The 17,377-nt window shown below is 37.7% G+C and overlaps 1 protein-coding gene across 1 annotated transcript in view; it reads right to left on the reverse strand.

Annotated features, from left to right (window-relative positions):
* EIF3H (eukaryotic translation initiation factor 3 subunit H) overlaps positions 1-17,377 on the reverse strand; it is a 98,213-nt gene that overhangs the window by 65,621 nt on the left and 15,215 nt on the right. The window contains exon 2 of the mRNA XM_006061043.3: positions 1,596-1,752. Coding sequence (XP_006061105.1) covers positions 1,596-1,752 — 157 coding nt within the window. The remainder of the gene's footprint in view (positions 1-1,595; positions 1,753-17,377) is intronic.

The following is a 17,377-nucleotide window of genomic DNA, read 5'->3' on the forward strand; positions in this document are numbered from 1 at the left end:
AAAAAATTTTTTTAAAAATTCAAATACTTAAGTGCCTAGAATAAAACAGCCTTGGTTAGTTTCTAAAAGTACTACTTCAATTAAAAAAAGATGAGCAGACCAAACTGCAATATCAAGGTATCAACCTCATTAAGAATATACTTTGTGTTACTATACGTTCAAGGTACTATGAGGACATGAAGTCAAATGAGATACCATTTTACCAAAGTTAAAAGTGATCAATGAATGAAAGGAATTTAAAAACAATCACATTTACAATAGCATCAAAAAGAATAATATACTTAGGAACAAACTTAACCAATGCAGCAAAACACTTGTATGCTGGAAATTACAAAACACTGCTGAAAGACAAAACAAAAGGAAAAGACATCCATCAAGTATTCATGAACTGGAAGATTTAATACCATTACACTGTCCATAATACCCGATGTGATCTACAGATTCAATACAATCCCTATCAAAATACCAATGGCATTTCTTTTTTTTTTTTCTTGCAGAAATAGGAAAAAAAACTATTTAAAATTCTTATGGAATCTCAAAGGACTCTAAATAGCCAAAATAATGTTGAGAAAGAAAAACAAATTTGGAGACTCACACTTCTTGATTCCAAAACATATTACAAAGCAACACTATCAAAAGAGTACAGCACTAGCCTACAATTCCTAGAGGAAAACACATGGAAGAAGCTTTGTAATACTAGAACCTTCAAAATACTGGTCTTGGCAATGACTGCTTGGAGATTACACCATAAGGATAGGAAACAAAACCAAAAATAGACAAGTTGAATTGTATTAAAGCTTCTGTGCAACAAAAGAAACACCAAAAGTGTGACATAATACCTGCAAACTATATGGAGTAAATATGCAGAATATATAAAGAACTCCTTCAACAAAACCCAAGAAATTAGCAAAGGACTTGAAAAGACATTTCACCTTCTAAAGAAGACATAAAAGCAGCCAACAAGCATATGAAGAGGGTCTCAACATCACTAATACTAAGAAAATGTAAATCAAAACCACAATGAAAGACTGCCTCACACCGGTCGGAACGGCCATCATCAACAAGACAACAAATGCTGACAAGAATGTGAGAATTCAGACAACCTAATTTTCAACTAGATTTTTTTTAAAAAATCCTTTAGGATGCTGACCTTGGCCTTTGGTAGGATCTTTTTAACTACTATTGGCCTTTGCTAACAAAGCAATTACACCTGCAGCATAAACATTCTGAAATGCTTAAAGAGTATCTTCTTTCTCAAGTAGACAACTCATCTCTTCTTAAACAGTAAGTCAAAAAACTACAGAAGGAGATGGGTGTGGGACATAGCGACGATTTCTGTCCTTCAGACTGTAATTGGTAAGCTGCTTTCACAATGAGAAATCAGCACAGCTCCTGTCCAAATTATCAGAATCACAAATCCCGAATAACTAAAGGCCAAACTAATCAAGTTTTTGATAATATAACTTCATTTCAGAGAATCTGTAGAATCCTTTTCAAGAGACTGAGAACTAGGTTACTCTGATGAACTCCTGGTAACAATTATGAAAGGTTATGGTGAACACTGGATCAATAACCATTTGTGTGAGTACCCTTACCTTCATCAAAGTCAGCATCATCTTCAGTGTGCTGAGGGAAAGGAAAGCAGTTGGTAATCTCAAGTCGATCTTCTACAACAAGGCCCAAAAGCACTCCTTGAACCACCTCAGTTCCTTGTCCTTCTTCCTGGTAATGTTTGATAATCTTTAATACCACCTAAAAGAAAAAAAATAGAAGTTTAAATATCACTCTTATAGTTTACACTTCCTTTATTTCAAAGAAAAAATAAAACTATACTGATGAACCCACAGTTATATGACAGAACTAACCAAATTTCTTACAAACCATTTCCTTTACCCTTACATAAAAAAAAATCTTACATAGTCTAAAAGTACACCTGAAACTCTTGGAATCTGAAGATGTGTCAAAAATGTCCATGTAGGCTTCCCTGGTGGTTCACTGGTAAAGAATCTGCCTGCCAATGCAGGAGACCGAGGTTCGATCCCTGATCCAGAAAGAGCCCACATGCCATGGAGCAACTAAGCTGGAGAGCCACAACTACTGAAGCCTGTGTGCCCTAAAGCCTGTACTCTGCAACAGAAGAAGCCACTGCAAAGAGAAGCTCCCATACCACAACTAGAGAGTAACCCCCACTCACCACAACTAGAGAAAAGTCCATGCAGCAACAAAGACCCAGCACAGCCAAAAATAAATTAAAAATAAGCAAATAAAATTATATTCTAAAAAAGTCCATGTAGAACACTAACAATCTTTAAGTCAAAGATGCGTAAAGGTCTGGCATCCAAGAATTCCTTCAGTTGAATCTAACATTACCACTTCAACCTGAGACTATTACAGAGAAAGTGACCCCGTTAACCTTTGTTAACAGCAATATCCTGCCACAAAAGATAAAAATATCAGTAAAACACAGAGATAAAGATATCAATTATCTGAATATCTAAATACAGAACCCTCTGACATACTCTCAACACCTCAAGACGATTCCTGGACAGAGCATCTCATTAATCAAGAGGAAGCAACAACAGGAACATGTATCCAAGAACTTGCTTGGTAACAGAGAACATAACGACAGCCCAGTCACCAGCACTACCTAATTTTTCTCAACAATAAGGATATACCAAATAACCTCTAATGGAATAGCCAGCTCTTCTATTTACTCTCTCCTTTAGTATTCCCATTAAAATGAAGAGGTACACTGCATGACTGAATAGGCAATTAAAAGTTCACAGTAACAGTCATAATCAATAATAATTCCTACAACATGAGACTCTTAATATATTAATGGGCTTTGAACAGTGCTTGGCACATAGTATTATTAACAGTAGTAGTCTGTATTATTCAGTACAAGGACATGGCCTGAGACTAAAGGGCAATACAGTCTAAAATACAATGGCAAGCTATCAGAGGGAAAAATAAGTGTAATAACAAAATGGGAATTAGAGTTTTACTGATTAGTGTTTAATTTAAAACAAGTTATTTTTGATAGAAATAAATCATCAGTAACCAGTTAATAATACAGGTTACAATTATTGAACATCATGTACCAGGCAGTATTCTAATTATTATACCTGTATTATCAATCATGTAATCCTCATAACTACCTTAGGAGAAAGCACTATATTATACTCATTTTACAAATAAGAAAGCTGAAGCAAAGACAAGTTGAGTAAATGGCTAAAGATCACACATCCAGGAAATGGCAGAACCAAGATTTAAACTCCAAAGCTTATGGGCATATTTTAACAAGATGATTCTCATATCAGCAGCTTAATTATTAAAACCATGAGTTAGGAACAGACATGAAGCAAAGACTCTGTGATGAATGGACTCAGAAAGACTTTACACCAGTTTAAGATCCAGACTTTCTAAGAACAGCAAGCAGTCAGCAGGGAAGAGCTCAACACAGAAGGACACCAACTAGACTGGCAGACCTTCAACTCTGTGAAGTGGAGAACGCGCATAAGCCTTACACATTTCTGGATAAAAGACCTCTCCGTTTCTTGAAAAGCACAAAAACAGGCTCTAGGGGTCATGCAGGAAGAGGAAGAATGGTTTCCAGCTCTAGCATTTATTAGCTGTGACCTTGGGAAAACTATTTAATCTTCCCAAGTCCTAGATTTCTGACTTGCAAAATGGAACCGTTTCACAGCATTACTTAAGACTATTAAAAATGAGAAAAATGTACAGTAAAGATTTCACACAGGCTCTGCCCTGAAATAATGCTCAATAATCAGTATTATTGACTTTATCAATAAAAAGAAAACAACTGTTTAATTCCCATTCAACTTAACTCTACCAACAACCATTTTCACAATTAAAAAATAAAAGAAACATCGGTGACCAAGACGGGATAAACAAAACTGATAAAGAGTTATTACAAACACACCTATCAGCTTGCCCAGGTTACCTAGTTTCCTGGATACTGAACCCTATTAATGAACCACAGCTGAAATCAAAGTAAATGAGAGATGCTAGAAGATATCTGAGCTTAGTGTATATCTTTGCACCAACTGATTCCTAACAGCTGATTCCTACATGTGGGAAACAGAGTACTGATGACTAGGGCCCAGCACAGTTTCACCAAAAGCCAGACCAAAATAACCTTATTTCCCTTTATAAAGAAAATAGAAGTGAGAAAAAACAATTATTATCTTTAAAAACGAATTAGCATAGTTCAAAAATAGCTTATACTGAAACACCGTCTTACTTTAAACGAAGTAAACTGTGAAGGGGTTGGGAGCAACGTAATGGAACAGCACGGCAGCCTGGTATGCCTGCCCCAAGAATCAGTGCAATTTATACAGTATGCACAGAAGCGCAGTCCTCCAAGTAAGAGACATTATTACCTCGCTCTTTTCTGCATCACTGACCTGCTACAGCCAGTTCTCTACAATGACCAAGAGAAAAGTTACCAGTAACAGTATTCACCTGAGTAATGGAAAAAGCAGTGGTTTAACTTCATTGGCTAAAGACAATCAACATGAATAAGTGTACCCCCTAAAAGACTAATTATAAGAGAGAAAGTTTAAAACCCTGTGATGAGAGCCAGTTCAATGAATTAACTCTCTCTACAGGCTGGGGACAATCACAAAGAGCACTGTCCAAACAGTGAGGCAGCAGAGGATGTGTCTTACTTTGAAAAGCAAAGTAAGGACCACAGGTGAGTTTCAGGAAAGAGGGTGTCCATTTTAAGGATGAATTCTCTCTAGCATTTCTGGGTGACCAAAACAGAAAGCCATAGGAAAGGCCTGGTGATCATTAAAATAATTTCCAATTCTAACATTTATGATCTTGCCAATTTAATAAAGTCAAATATAATAAAGCATTCAGAAAACAAAAAACTTTTAACAAAACTAAGCAAACTCATTCTTCATTTTGACATTTTATAGCCTTCCTATTTCCCGCATACACATTAACATCTCAATTCTTTAGTTCAAAAAAAAGTAGTGGAATTGCATTACAAACTTCAGAGGACATTTAGATGTCAGAAGAAAATTCCTGAACAGAAGCAACCCACGGACACATAGGCTTCTGCTATTCTATACAAATAATGAAGAACTTACTGTATCTAGAAAAACATTCCATAGATTATCGGTATTTATGAGTAAGACAGAATCCATGTACTGCTCATGCTCTAGATACTAAAAATGTATTTGCTAAAGGAATGAATGGTAAATACCGGTCTATCACTTTTGTCAAAAGCACTCCACTAAGTGCCTCAAATGCAGTTACTCATTAAATCCTCACAATCACTCTATAGAGTCAGTAATATTATTGTCCCATTTTACAGAGGAGGAAACAGATAATCTGACACAGATTCATTACAGCAGGGAGGTGAGATCTGACTTCCGACACCAAGGTATATTTAATTACTTCACAATAACTGAGTAACTTGAGGCTTCAAAAAGGTTTTTTGTAACAGGGCTGAAACAGAATGTGGTGGCAACAGCTCCAGAAGAAGTCTCCATAACAAAGTTGTAGAAACAGGGTTACTACATGGAGTAAAAAGTTCAGAGAAGGGTTTACAGGGACAGGCAGCAAAAAGACTGAGGGAATGGTGCTGGTGCTCACATTTTTTGTGCCCTAATCATGAGAAGTCTAATAGCATGAACAACTGCCACTGGTTGTGTCAATTCTTCCGTAACTAAGATAGAGAGGCTCAGCTCTGTACTTCAGCGGCACTGTCCTCACTAAGCCACAAGATGGGAATGTTCCACCACACAAGTCCTGTTCTAGTCCTGCTTACTGGCCTTTCATTTTCTCTCCCCCTAACCACTCATATGCTTCTGTCCACAAAACAGTGCTGACAGACTTTTAATTAACCCTGCTTATTGATGTCATGCTCCCTATTCTTAAAAACAAGATACATGGGGAGTTTAATAGCTCTCCCAACAAAAGCACACTCCTCTATTTTGTTTATAAGTGTCACAAATGATCCCACATGCTCAGGAGCTCTATATCATTTGTTCCTAGCTTATCAAAATGACCAGGGGAGTTTTTTTTAATAAGTGAAGAGAGGTCTTTACTGTGGTGACATATTACAGCCATCAGTATCTTAAAAAATACAGATGCCTGAAACCCAATCTCTGAAAATCAGAGGTAATTAACCTGGCCTGGGGCTCCTTATCCTGTATTTTAGGGTTTGGGGGGATGTGGGATTTCTTTTTTTGGGGGGGGTGGTTTCTATTTTCATTTTCATATTCTCCAGGTGATTCTGACATTCTGCTGCTGCTGCTGCTAAGTCGCTTCAGTTGTGTCCGACTCTGTGCAACCCCAGAGACGGCAGCCCACCAGGCTCCCCCGTCCATGGGATTTGCCAGGCAAGAGTACTGGAGTGGGGTGCCATTGCCTTCTCCGCCTAACATCCTACTTCATTCTAGTTTTTAATGAGGTAGCATGGACCAGCCTTTGTCTCTGTTCTAACACCTCAGGTGACTGCAATGAACTCAAATGATTAAACCACAAGTCTCCTTCTTTAAGACTCCTTGTGTTGCTAAAAACTGGGTACACTGAGAAATACAGATCCAAGAATGAACCTTTTATTTACAAAAGCATAAAGAGAAACTTAAGCCCTAATTGGAAGGATCTCCACAGTAAAGAAATGAGAGAAAAGATAAAGTGAGCAGTTCAACGGAGAAGCATCCAAGTGCCCTATCAGAGTTAAGACTTATTCTTTATAGCTTGACCCCCTAATTTACGACTACTTATGAACTTGTGCCAGCCAGGTTACTTTATCCTTTTTATCAGTGGGTAAATGAAAAGTCTTCTATAAATTATGCCCTAAGGGGCAGAAACAAACTAACCAGCAGAATCTGAAATTACCAAATTCTTCTACACCTCCCTAACACTGACATACTCTGGGTCTAAATGCTTATAAATAACTTCCCTGATGTGACCTACACAATCAGTGTTGTTCTTGGAATAGGTCAGCAGTCTTTAGAACCATCTCCTAGCTTTCTGAAGTTTGTATCTTCTCAGAATGGGCAAATCTTAGTAAAGAATTCCAACTTGCAGGACAGTAAACAGATTTCCTGTCTGCTGAAAATACCTGAAAGGAATAAATTTTTTTTTCCTTACTATCATTTATTATTTCAGTATGGGCAATCTGAAAAAGCAAAACAGACTATGTGTAATCTACAATGAACAAAATACTATTTAAGTGTCTGGCATTAAAAAAAAAATGAAAACCTAACTTTGTCCAAAGGCTAAAAGCAATAAAGGATTTAACTTCCATAACAGAAAATATTTTTATTATAAAGTATTCTGTATTTATTATAAAATACAGAAAGTACTTTATAAGATAAAATATAAATAACAATCTAAAATATCCAAATAAATTATACTAGAAGTCAATCAACTTAAACTTTGAGTTAATTAATAAGCATGATGGGTAAAATCTTCCATCCTTCCTAGAAAGGAACATTTAACAGAATCTCTAACCAAAATCACATCAAAAACTTTCAGTTCCATATCAGGGAACAATTAAACCTGGCCAAAATAAAGATTATGCTTTCTGATGAACTGGAATAATTTTCTATCAAATATGATGTCTACAAAAACCAGTTACTATAGAAAAACTTGAAAGCCCTGCAGAGAATCACCAGAATTCTACAATTGTCATTTTCTTTCATTCATTCATAATCTGTTCACCCAGATACTTCAGTGATTTCCACAGGCCAGTTTTACCTCTGCCAGGCCCTATGAATATGAAACCAAATCAAATACATAAGGTCTTTACTTTCATGGGACTTTTAAGAACACCAGTTCTCAAATTTTTTGGTCAAAGGGCCCTTTTAACACTCAAAAATTATTGTGGACCTCAAAGAACTTTTACATTGATATTTCATACTGAAATTCAAACCAAAAAAATGTTCAAAATACTTTATTCACTTAAAAAAATGCATCAGACACTAACTTAAATTACATTTTCACACTTCTGTAAAACATTTACCTTATCAAAAAGAAATTTTAATCAGGATAAAAGAATGACATTGTTCATAGTTTTGTAAATTCTACTAATGTCTACTTTAATAAAAGACAACTGGATTTCTCATTCTGATTCTGCATTCAATCTCTTATATAACACATTATAATGGAGCGTCTGAAAACCTCCATTAGACATTCATGAAAGAATGAGAGTAAAAAAGATGAATAATGTTTACTTATTATTACAAAAATAGTTTAAACTTCAGAGAGTGCTGGGGGTTCACACTTTAAGAACCACTATTTTAAAATGAAAATTAAGAAAGTTAATGTGCTTATAGATTGTTTAAAGCACTAAGAAAAAGACAGAGAAATGTGCTGTTAAGCTGGGGCGATCTGGTAAAGGCCTCTCTCAGATGACACCTCCGCCGAGGGCTGATGAACAAGCACTCAGCCCTGTGAAGACCTGAGTGAAGAGAGTATGTGCTAACTATGATTTTAAATACTAGTTTAGCAAAAGAGACACAGATGTATAGAACAATCTTTTGGACTCTGTGGGAGAAGGCGATGGCGGGATGATATGGGAGAATGGCATTGAAACATGTAAATTATCACATGTGAAACGAATCGCCAGTCCAGGTTCGATGCATGATACAGGGTGCTCAGGGCTGGTGCACTGGGATGACTCAGAGGGATGGGAGGGGGAACAGAGGTGGGAGAGGGGTTCAGGATAGGGAACACATGTACACCCATGGCGGATTCACGTCAATGTACAGCAAAACCAATACAATATTGTAAAGTAAAATAAATAAATAAAACTGAGATTAAAAAAACTACTAGTTTCAAAGAATACTAATATTTGCTTTTCATAAAATATACAAGTTGTATTTTAAGGGTACAAAAGGGCCTAAAGATGGACGAACAGCAGGGCGGCAGGAACATACTCTCAGGCTTCTGCTAGAAGCACTGGTATACCAATAAGAAACCCAATCTGCTGGCAGACACAGATACTACTGCGTAAGTCAAAACTAATAATTTCACATCGTTTTTGTTGATGAATTATGAGTCAATATATTAATAAAATCCTTTCAGAAAAGGTTTGCCATGACTTTTATAATCAGCAGTATTTCTAAGAGCAGTGTCAAGGTTATTTTACTTGGTAAATATATGTCTATGAAGTTACCACCCAAGATTCCTCTAATTAAAGTGGCAATTGAAGTTCAGAGTTAAGAAGCAATTTAAGAACTGTCTCTGGAACTTTCAGGTCTATGAAGTACCTCAACCTTCTCTATCCTGTGTGCAGATAGAAATGTTAAATAAACTGCGTTTCTGAAAAGCTTAACTAGCCAACCAAGCTAGAATAGAGAACTCACAAACCAGAGCATTAACTCTCTGAGTTAATACAGCAATATCCATAGGTACATCACACTTAGATACAATCCCCGAGAGCAAGGAGCTAGGTTGCAGCCCAGTCTCAGTCCTGGGTCAGGAAATGGGGTGTTGGCCTTGTTTGACTCAGAAAAGTGGAAACTGAGATCTTTCCAAAAAGCTAGAGCTCCCTAAAAATTGTTGGTGAAAAGGGAGAAAACAGTAATTGCGGTATCTTAATATTAAATATAAACTTACTATATAACCCAAATTCTGACTCCTAGAATTTACCCAAGAAAAATAAAAAATATTCACACAAAGATATGCTCACAAATGTTCACAGCAGTACTATTTGTAATAGCCAAAACCTGGGGGCAAACCAAAGGTCTACTAAACACAAATGGATAAACAACTGCAGTAGCATATCCATTCTGTGGAATCCTGCTGCTGCTAAGTCGCTTCAGTCGTGTCCAACTCTGTGCGATCCATAGACGGCAGCCCACCAGGCTCCGCCGTCCCTGGGATTCTCCAGGCAAGAACACTGGAGTGGGTTGCCATTTCCTTCTCCAATGCATGAAAGTGAAAAGTGAAAGTGAAGTCGCTCAGTCGTGTCTGACTCTAAGCGACCCCACGGACTGCAGCCTGCCAGGTTCCTCCGTCCATGGGATTTTCCAGGCAAGAGTACTGGGGTGGCGTGCCATTGCCTTCTCCACCAGTGGAATACTGCTGCTGCTGCTGCTGCTGCTAAGTCGCTTCAGTTGTGTCCGACTCTTTGCGACCCCATGGTCTGCAGCCTACCAGGCTCCTCCGTCCATGGGATTTTCCAGGCAAGAGTACTGGAGTGGGGTGCCATTGCCTTCTCCACAGTGGAATACTACTCAGCAATAAAAAGGAACAAAGGATCAATACAACAGGTGATCTCAAAATACATTATGATTGTTAAGAAGTGAACAAAACATTACTACTGGGTTGGCCAAAAAGTTCATTAACATCTTACAGAAAAACTCAAATGAATTTTTGGCCAACCCAATACTATATGACTTCCTTTATATGGAACTCTGCTGCTGCTAAGTCACTTCAGTTGTGTCCGACTCTGTGCGATCCCAGAGAAGGCAGCTCACCAGGCTCCTCCGTCCCTGGGATTCTCAAGGCAAGAACACTGGAGTGGGTTGCCATTTCCTTCTCCAATGCATGCAAGTGAAAAGTGAAAGTGAAGTTGCTCAGTTGTGTCCGACCCTCAGCGACCCCATGGACTGCAACCTACCAGGCTTCTCCATCCATGGGATTTTCCAGGCAAGAGTACTGGAGTTGGGTGCCATTGCCTTCTCCCTATATGGAACTCTAGAAAAGGTAAAACCACAGCTGACAAGTGGTTCCCTTGGGGCCAAGGTGAGTGGGAAGATACTCAGAGCAAAGGGGCACTAATAACTGTATAACTGTGGTGCCCATAATACAATCTATTTACAACTATTAACACTAAAGTTCATCAAACTTTACATTTAAAATGAGTGGGTTTGGACTTCCCTGTGACACAGTGAACAGGAATCTGACTGCCAATGCAGGGAACACGGGTTCAAGCCCTGGTCCAGGAGGATTTCACATACCAGGGAGCCACTAAGCCCATGTACCACAACTAATGAGCCCACGTGCCACAACTAGTGAAGCCTGCTCACCTAGAGCCTGTGCTCCACACCAAGAGAAGCCACCACAATGAGCAGCCCGCACACTGCAAACAAGAGCGGCCCCTGTTCACCACGACTAGAGAAAGTCTGCACACAGCATCAAAGACCCAGCAAAGCCATACATAAATACATAAAAAATTAATTTAAAACGAGGGAGTTTTATCATGTATAAATAACACCTTAACTTTAAAAAACTGGACATACTTTTACAAAGTCTATTTGATGAAGAAACAGTTCGTATGTATCCACTCCAAATTTTATTCTTAATTTCAGAGTTCAAAGATCCCAAGGAAGGTCCAAGAAATTAGATTAAGAACCACTGCTACATTCTGACATATATACACATATAAAATATAAGCTCAAGTTTATAATAAGTCTAAATAATCAAAATAAATCTGTATTATTTTAGAAGCCAAGTATAATATTTAGACATTTTCCTTTAAAGTATTTTAGAATTAATAAGATTAATTAGGTAATTAATACGTAATTTCAGTTACCCAAAAAATATGTTTAGGAAAAACTAATTCACCACAAATTGGATGTTTAAGTGTTTACAAACACGCACACATGCCCCATCAAAAAAAAAAGACGTCTAAAATCTACACTACCCAAAATTCTACATTAACAAGTATACTTCTCCAAGTGCATAAACACTAAAAGCAAACATTCAAACCTGAAGGCTGCAAATAACTAAAAGAGATCTAAGAAGCTCTTAAAGTCATATGCAATATTTTGTGTGTATGTACTTAAGGGCATGTTCTTGGAAAAAAGATCCATGGCATTTGCCAGATTCCCAGAGGCCCAAGACACACAAAAATTTAGAAAGAGTTTTAAAAATTAAGTAGTACTAAAAATGTATTATATATATGCCATTACGCATTTATGTTTATAAGACAAGCACGGTGTGGAAGGACATAACTTTTATGAACCTTTATATTATTTATTTAGTTCTAATTAGTACTAAGCATGTATTTGTTTTTAATTCAGAAAACACCAAATAAAGAAATAATTAAGGGGAAAGATTTTAATCTATAGCAATCATTGCAGTTTACTGCATGGAGTTGCACAAAGAACTAATTTAATTTCCTTTTTTGACAGTGCTACTGAGTTGATGGAATGCTATGGACATAAGGTATGTCTTGATTTTAGTATGTTCTTTAGGGTATATTAAAAAAATATATGAACTGAATGAAGCATGGTTAAGTGGCTTTGAAAAAGGGAGAAAAAGGAAAAATCCACACACTATAAGCCTGAGCACCTGATGACTTTAAATTCTAATCTCTTGCTGATATAGTTACTCTTCAACTCAATTCACAGATGTCGCTGCACACACATACACAAATTACCAGAAAATACCCATATGTACATGCTATCAAGGCGAAAGAGGTAACTTCTAGATATATAGACCAGTTTTCAACAAGCAGAGAGATCTGTTTAAGAGAAGTCTAACCTAAGCCAATTATATATCAGCAAAGTATCAATTCAAACTTTGCACAAACTTATCGCAATAACTCTTCCCTAGGAAAAGCAGTAGGTTTCCCACTGTCTTTGTAATACACATAAAAAGGATCTGTTGAAAGCCCAGTTTAAATGATTTGGGACCAAACTAGTTTCAAATTGTTAGAACTACACCATCAATCATTTTTAATCTTCCTTTACAAAGCTGAGCTCATAAAGAATGCTCAGAGGTTGCAACCTGTGTTGTGCACCTAGAGTAAACAGTGAGTCCACTTGTTCATCTTGTTAAGAGAGTTCACAGACCAAGAAATGCTGACATTAAAATGGTTTACCATGAAATCAAATCATAAAAAGTAAATCTAGTGGTATATAGCAATTACAATTTTATCGAGATGCTGGTTATAGGAAGATGCTATTATATAGAATAGGTATGCTGCTGCTGCTAAGTCGCTTCAGTCGTGTCCGACTCTGTGCGACCCCATAGACGGCAGCCCACCAGGCTCCCCCGTCCCTGGGATTCTCCAGGCAAGAACACTGGAGTGGGTTGCCATTTCCTTCTCCAATGCATGAAAGTGAAAAGTGAAAGTGAAGTCGCTCAGTCGTGTCCGACCCTCAGCTACCCCATGGACTGCAGCCTTCCAGGCTCCTCCATCCATGGGATTTTCCAGGCAAGAGTACTGGAGTGGGGTGACATTGCCTTCTCCGATAAAATAGGTATAAAAGTCACTAATTTATAACTGTGCTTCTCAAACTACAAGTGGCAAAGAATTCATTTTCCTCCAGTCCACCTCAGACCAAAATTTCAGTCAAAGAATAAAAATTATTTACTAGAAAGTGAAAACAAATTTAACAGACATAAGAGAATACAAGCCCAGGGACCACAAGCCTGGCTACATAACAATATTAAACTGCTGTCAAAGCTTCTAAAGACCGAGTCTCAACCCCATGCTTATCTCAGGCAGACCAGGGACAGACAGGTCAGCGACCACACCTCACACCTTCCAACAGCACTAGTTTACAGGCCCTGTAACATTAGGAGGTACAGTTCTCTCCCAACTTCAGGAGTGGAACATTCAGAGTTTATAACCAAACACTTCCTAATTTACCTCACTGATAATGAAGTCTCTCAAAATATAACAGCACCTCAACAGATATGAGCTCTAAACTGTGTAGCTATCAAATCCATAGCTTTCCCCAACCCTTGCTCGCTACCGAAGCAGACAGGCACCCTCTGGGTTCTGACCACTACCCTTAGTTTTAATTCTATTCCGAACATTGTATTTTTTAAGAAAGGTAAAAAACTCATTTCAGCAGCAGAAGCCCATTTTGAATCACATGATGTGTAAGACCGAGTTAAGACAGTGAATTATTATTGAGTAAGCCCAGCTGAAGCCCCAATGTGCAAACCTTGATCTGCTGTCTTCCACTTATTGTCTAGTACACAATAACTCTAAAACTAATCTTTATTTTTGTCAGGAAAAAAATAATGCTCAAGTGAGAGAGAAAACTTGAGTAAAAGCTTAAAACTTAATTCTTATAAGTACACACAAATGTGAGTTTCTGGTCTGTACAAACTGGAAAATCATACAGCATAGTTCAGCCTAAGCACTAGAATTCAAAATTAAGTTTGAGTGCCAGGTCTGGGGCCATAGGCAGGTTATTGTATCATTTATATTATTACCTGGGCTTCTGATAGCTCAGATGGTAAAGAATCCGCCTGCAATGCAGGAGACCCCGGTTGATTCCTGGGTCGGGAAGATCCCCTGGAGAAGGGAAAGGCTACCCACTCCAGTATTCCAGCCTAGAGAATTACATGGTATGGGGTCACAGAAAGTTGGACACGACTGAGCGACTTTCACTTTAATTTATCACCTCTCCTATGAAGATAGATGAGCATTCTGTATCTATCTCACAGGATCCTTTGTTCAGTTGCTGAGTTGTGTCTGATTCTGAGACCCCATGAACTGCAGCAAGCCAGGCTTCCTGTCCTTCACTATCTCCCGGAGTTTGCTCAAACTCATGTCCATTAAGTTGGTGATGCTATACAATCATTTCATCCTCTGTTGCCCCCTTCTCCTCCCACACTCAAATTTTTCCCAGCATCAGGCAACCAAAGTACTGGCGCTTCAGCCCCAGCATCAGTCCTTCCAGTTAATATTTAGGGTTGATTTCCTTTAGGATTGACTGGTTTGATCTCCCTGCATCCTTATGAGGACCAAAATGTCACTCAGCCAAAATACCTAGCATACTGTGCCTGCTGCTGCTGCTAAGTCATTTCAGTCATGTCCGACTCTGTGCGACCCCCACAGACGGCAGCCCACCAGGCTCCCCTGACCGTGGGATTCTCCAGGCAAGAACATGGAGTGGGTTGCCATTTCCTTCTCCAATGCATGAAAGTAAAAAGGGAAAGTGAAGTCGCTCAGTCATGTCCGACTCTTAGCGACTCCATGGACTGCAGCCTACCAGGTTCCTCCGTCCATGGGATTTTCCAGGCAAGAATCCTGGAGTGGGGTGCCATCGCCTTCTCCAACAGTGTGCCTACTAAAGCTCAATGAATGCTAGCTACTATTGTAACTACTATTATTACAATAAATATTTCAACCAATCTCATTCATTCATCCATTCCTCTATCCCACAAATATTTAGTGAGTAACTAGAATATGACAAATATCCTCATGATGCTTACACTTGTCTCCTCAGAATGTTTGGTCTATTCCTTCGAGATCTTTTTCAGCCTTATAAGAAACAGATATGACTTATTAAAAATCAGCCACCCGACACCAAACTTCCATTTTCTGTTAAGACTTATAACGCACTTGTACCTAGAGCTTTATTCTTTGTTGTTTGTTATTCAGTCATATTCAACTCTTTTCTGATCCCAAGGACGTCGCCTGACAAGCTCCTCTGTCCAATGGTACCTGGAACCATCTCTTATAATAATCAATACCACAGGGTCTCAGGACAATATTTTTTTTTAATCTGCTTTAAAAAATCAATGGTCTGATTAAACTGATTTATTCAAAATATTGCGTCTATGTGTATGTGTATGAACAGATGTTAAGTTTCTTTAAAAACATCATTATCCCCACTAAAAATACATACTAGATCCACTACTAGAGTTTCTTAAAAGTTTGAAACAAAAAAGGCAAAGTCCAAACGGTTCCAGTTGCTGGCCAGACAGAAGAGGTCAGACAGGATGCATGAATCTTAGCTGGCTTTATTCCAGTTGTGTAGATTCTGGGAGGTAAGGTCCACAGCCTGAATTTCTCACATCAATCACCGTCAAAGAACAACTATTACAGTAAAAGAATTTAAGTCTCAGAGAAATTGTAATGCCACAGAATCTCCCCTTAGCATATTCAGTAAAGTCAATATCTAGACTTTCATTTAATTCTGGCTTTTCTCACTGACTGATCTGTGAACTTGGCAGATTTCTTATTTGGTTAAGCCTGGATCATTTTTTTCTAGCACTGAACAAAGAAGGTAGTTACTGCCAAAATGTAAATTCAAAAAGCAGAAAGCAGCATTAGTCTTAAATTTTACACATTTTATGGCTCAAGTGGGATGGGGTTCTATTTCATAAAGAGCTGAGTCAAATAATAAATAGGATTTAAATCACTGCTGTTAAGTTTTGATGTGAAAGAAATTCAAGTAACTTCAGTAAAGGAAAAAAAAAGATATTTTGCTCCTGACACATATGGGATTCATTACAATACACTTAATCAATATCATTTTTATAATACTGCAGTTGAAAAAACACATTTTGTAATTATTCTCTTGTATCTACGTTCATTGATGGCCCACAGTATTAAAGTTAAATCAACTAATAACTGTTGGGCAAGAAGGAAGAAGGACAATGCAACCTCAAGAAAGTCAACAGAACAGCTCTGCTCTCATCATAAAAATGAGTCATGAGAAAGTACAATGATGCAATTGAACATACAAATGTATAATTTCAATTAAATGTTAACTGATAAGGATGTTTAACTTATTAAGCTTTTACTTTACCAGCTCAATATATATAACCAATCAGCAAATTTCCCCACATACAGCTAAAAGATAATTTTCCTAAAGTAAAAAGCTTAGATGGAACAAAATTTCCTCTCATACAAAACAAAAAAAATTTCAAAGTTCTTATAAGCTGTCTGCTTCCTAACAGCTTAATTTCATTATATTCAGAAGCATGAACCACTGCTTCATCAGCAAGCCTTAAGGTGATCTTTAGGTGCTTATGTAATAGTTTACTTCTGCTTCCTTAACAGGATGCAGTATTTGCTAAAATAGGTCCAGAAAGAAACATTAAAAAAGAGTAAATAGGATTTCCCTTAGGAAGAGGGTGGTTGAAGATAGAGATGAAAATGACAATTTCTTTTCACTACCTCTTCTTTTTGGCCTTTTGATTTGTGAACCATGCATACCCAGCAAAATGGCTGTTTAATGAAATAGGTTTAATATATTAAAAACACTTCAATTTTCCAGCATAAAAAGTATACCACAATAACCCCAGGAGGAGGTGATTATTCATGCTTTTTATCCTCAAGAGGTCCGACAGAACAAAACTGAGGATGATGCATTTCTGTACAAAATGTAAAAAGGGTTTTCTTCTATCCCAAAGAAAAAGATACTGGTCTTGTTTTAAAGGTTACCCTAAAACCAAACTTGAAAGCAGTATACCTACAAGTCCTCGTTTGAAGGCTGTAAACAAAAGATAAAGAGTAAAGTTTTGATTTTATTTTGTGTAATGAGTTTTTTTTCCAAAGGGCTTTTGCTACTAAGTAAGTGATCTTAAGAGAATCCAAGGGAAACTCTAAGGGACAAAGATAACACCAGAAGACTGGGTGACCTGGGCATACATGTGAGTGTTATCATTATCAGACAGGAAATATTTA

The sequence above is a fragment of the Bubalus bubalis genome, chromosome 15, assembly GCF_019923935.1.
Source record: "Bubalus bubalis isolate 160015118507 breed Murrah chromosome 15, NDDB_SH_1, whole genome shotgun sequence".
NCBI classification, from domain to species: domain Eukaryota; kingdom Metazoa; phylum Chordata; class Mammalia; order Artiodactyla; family Bovidae; genus Bubalus; species Bubalus bubalis.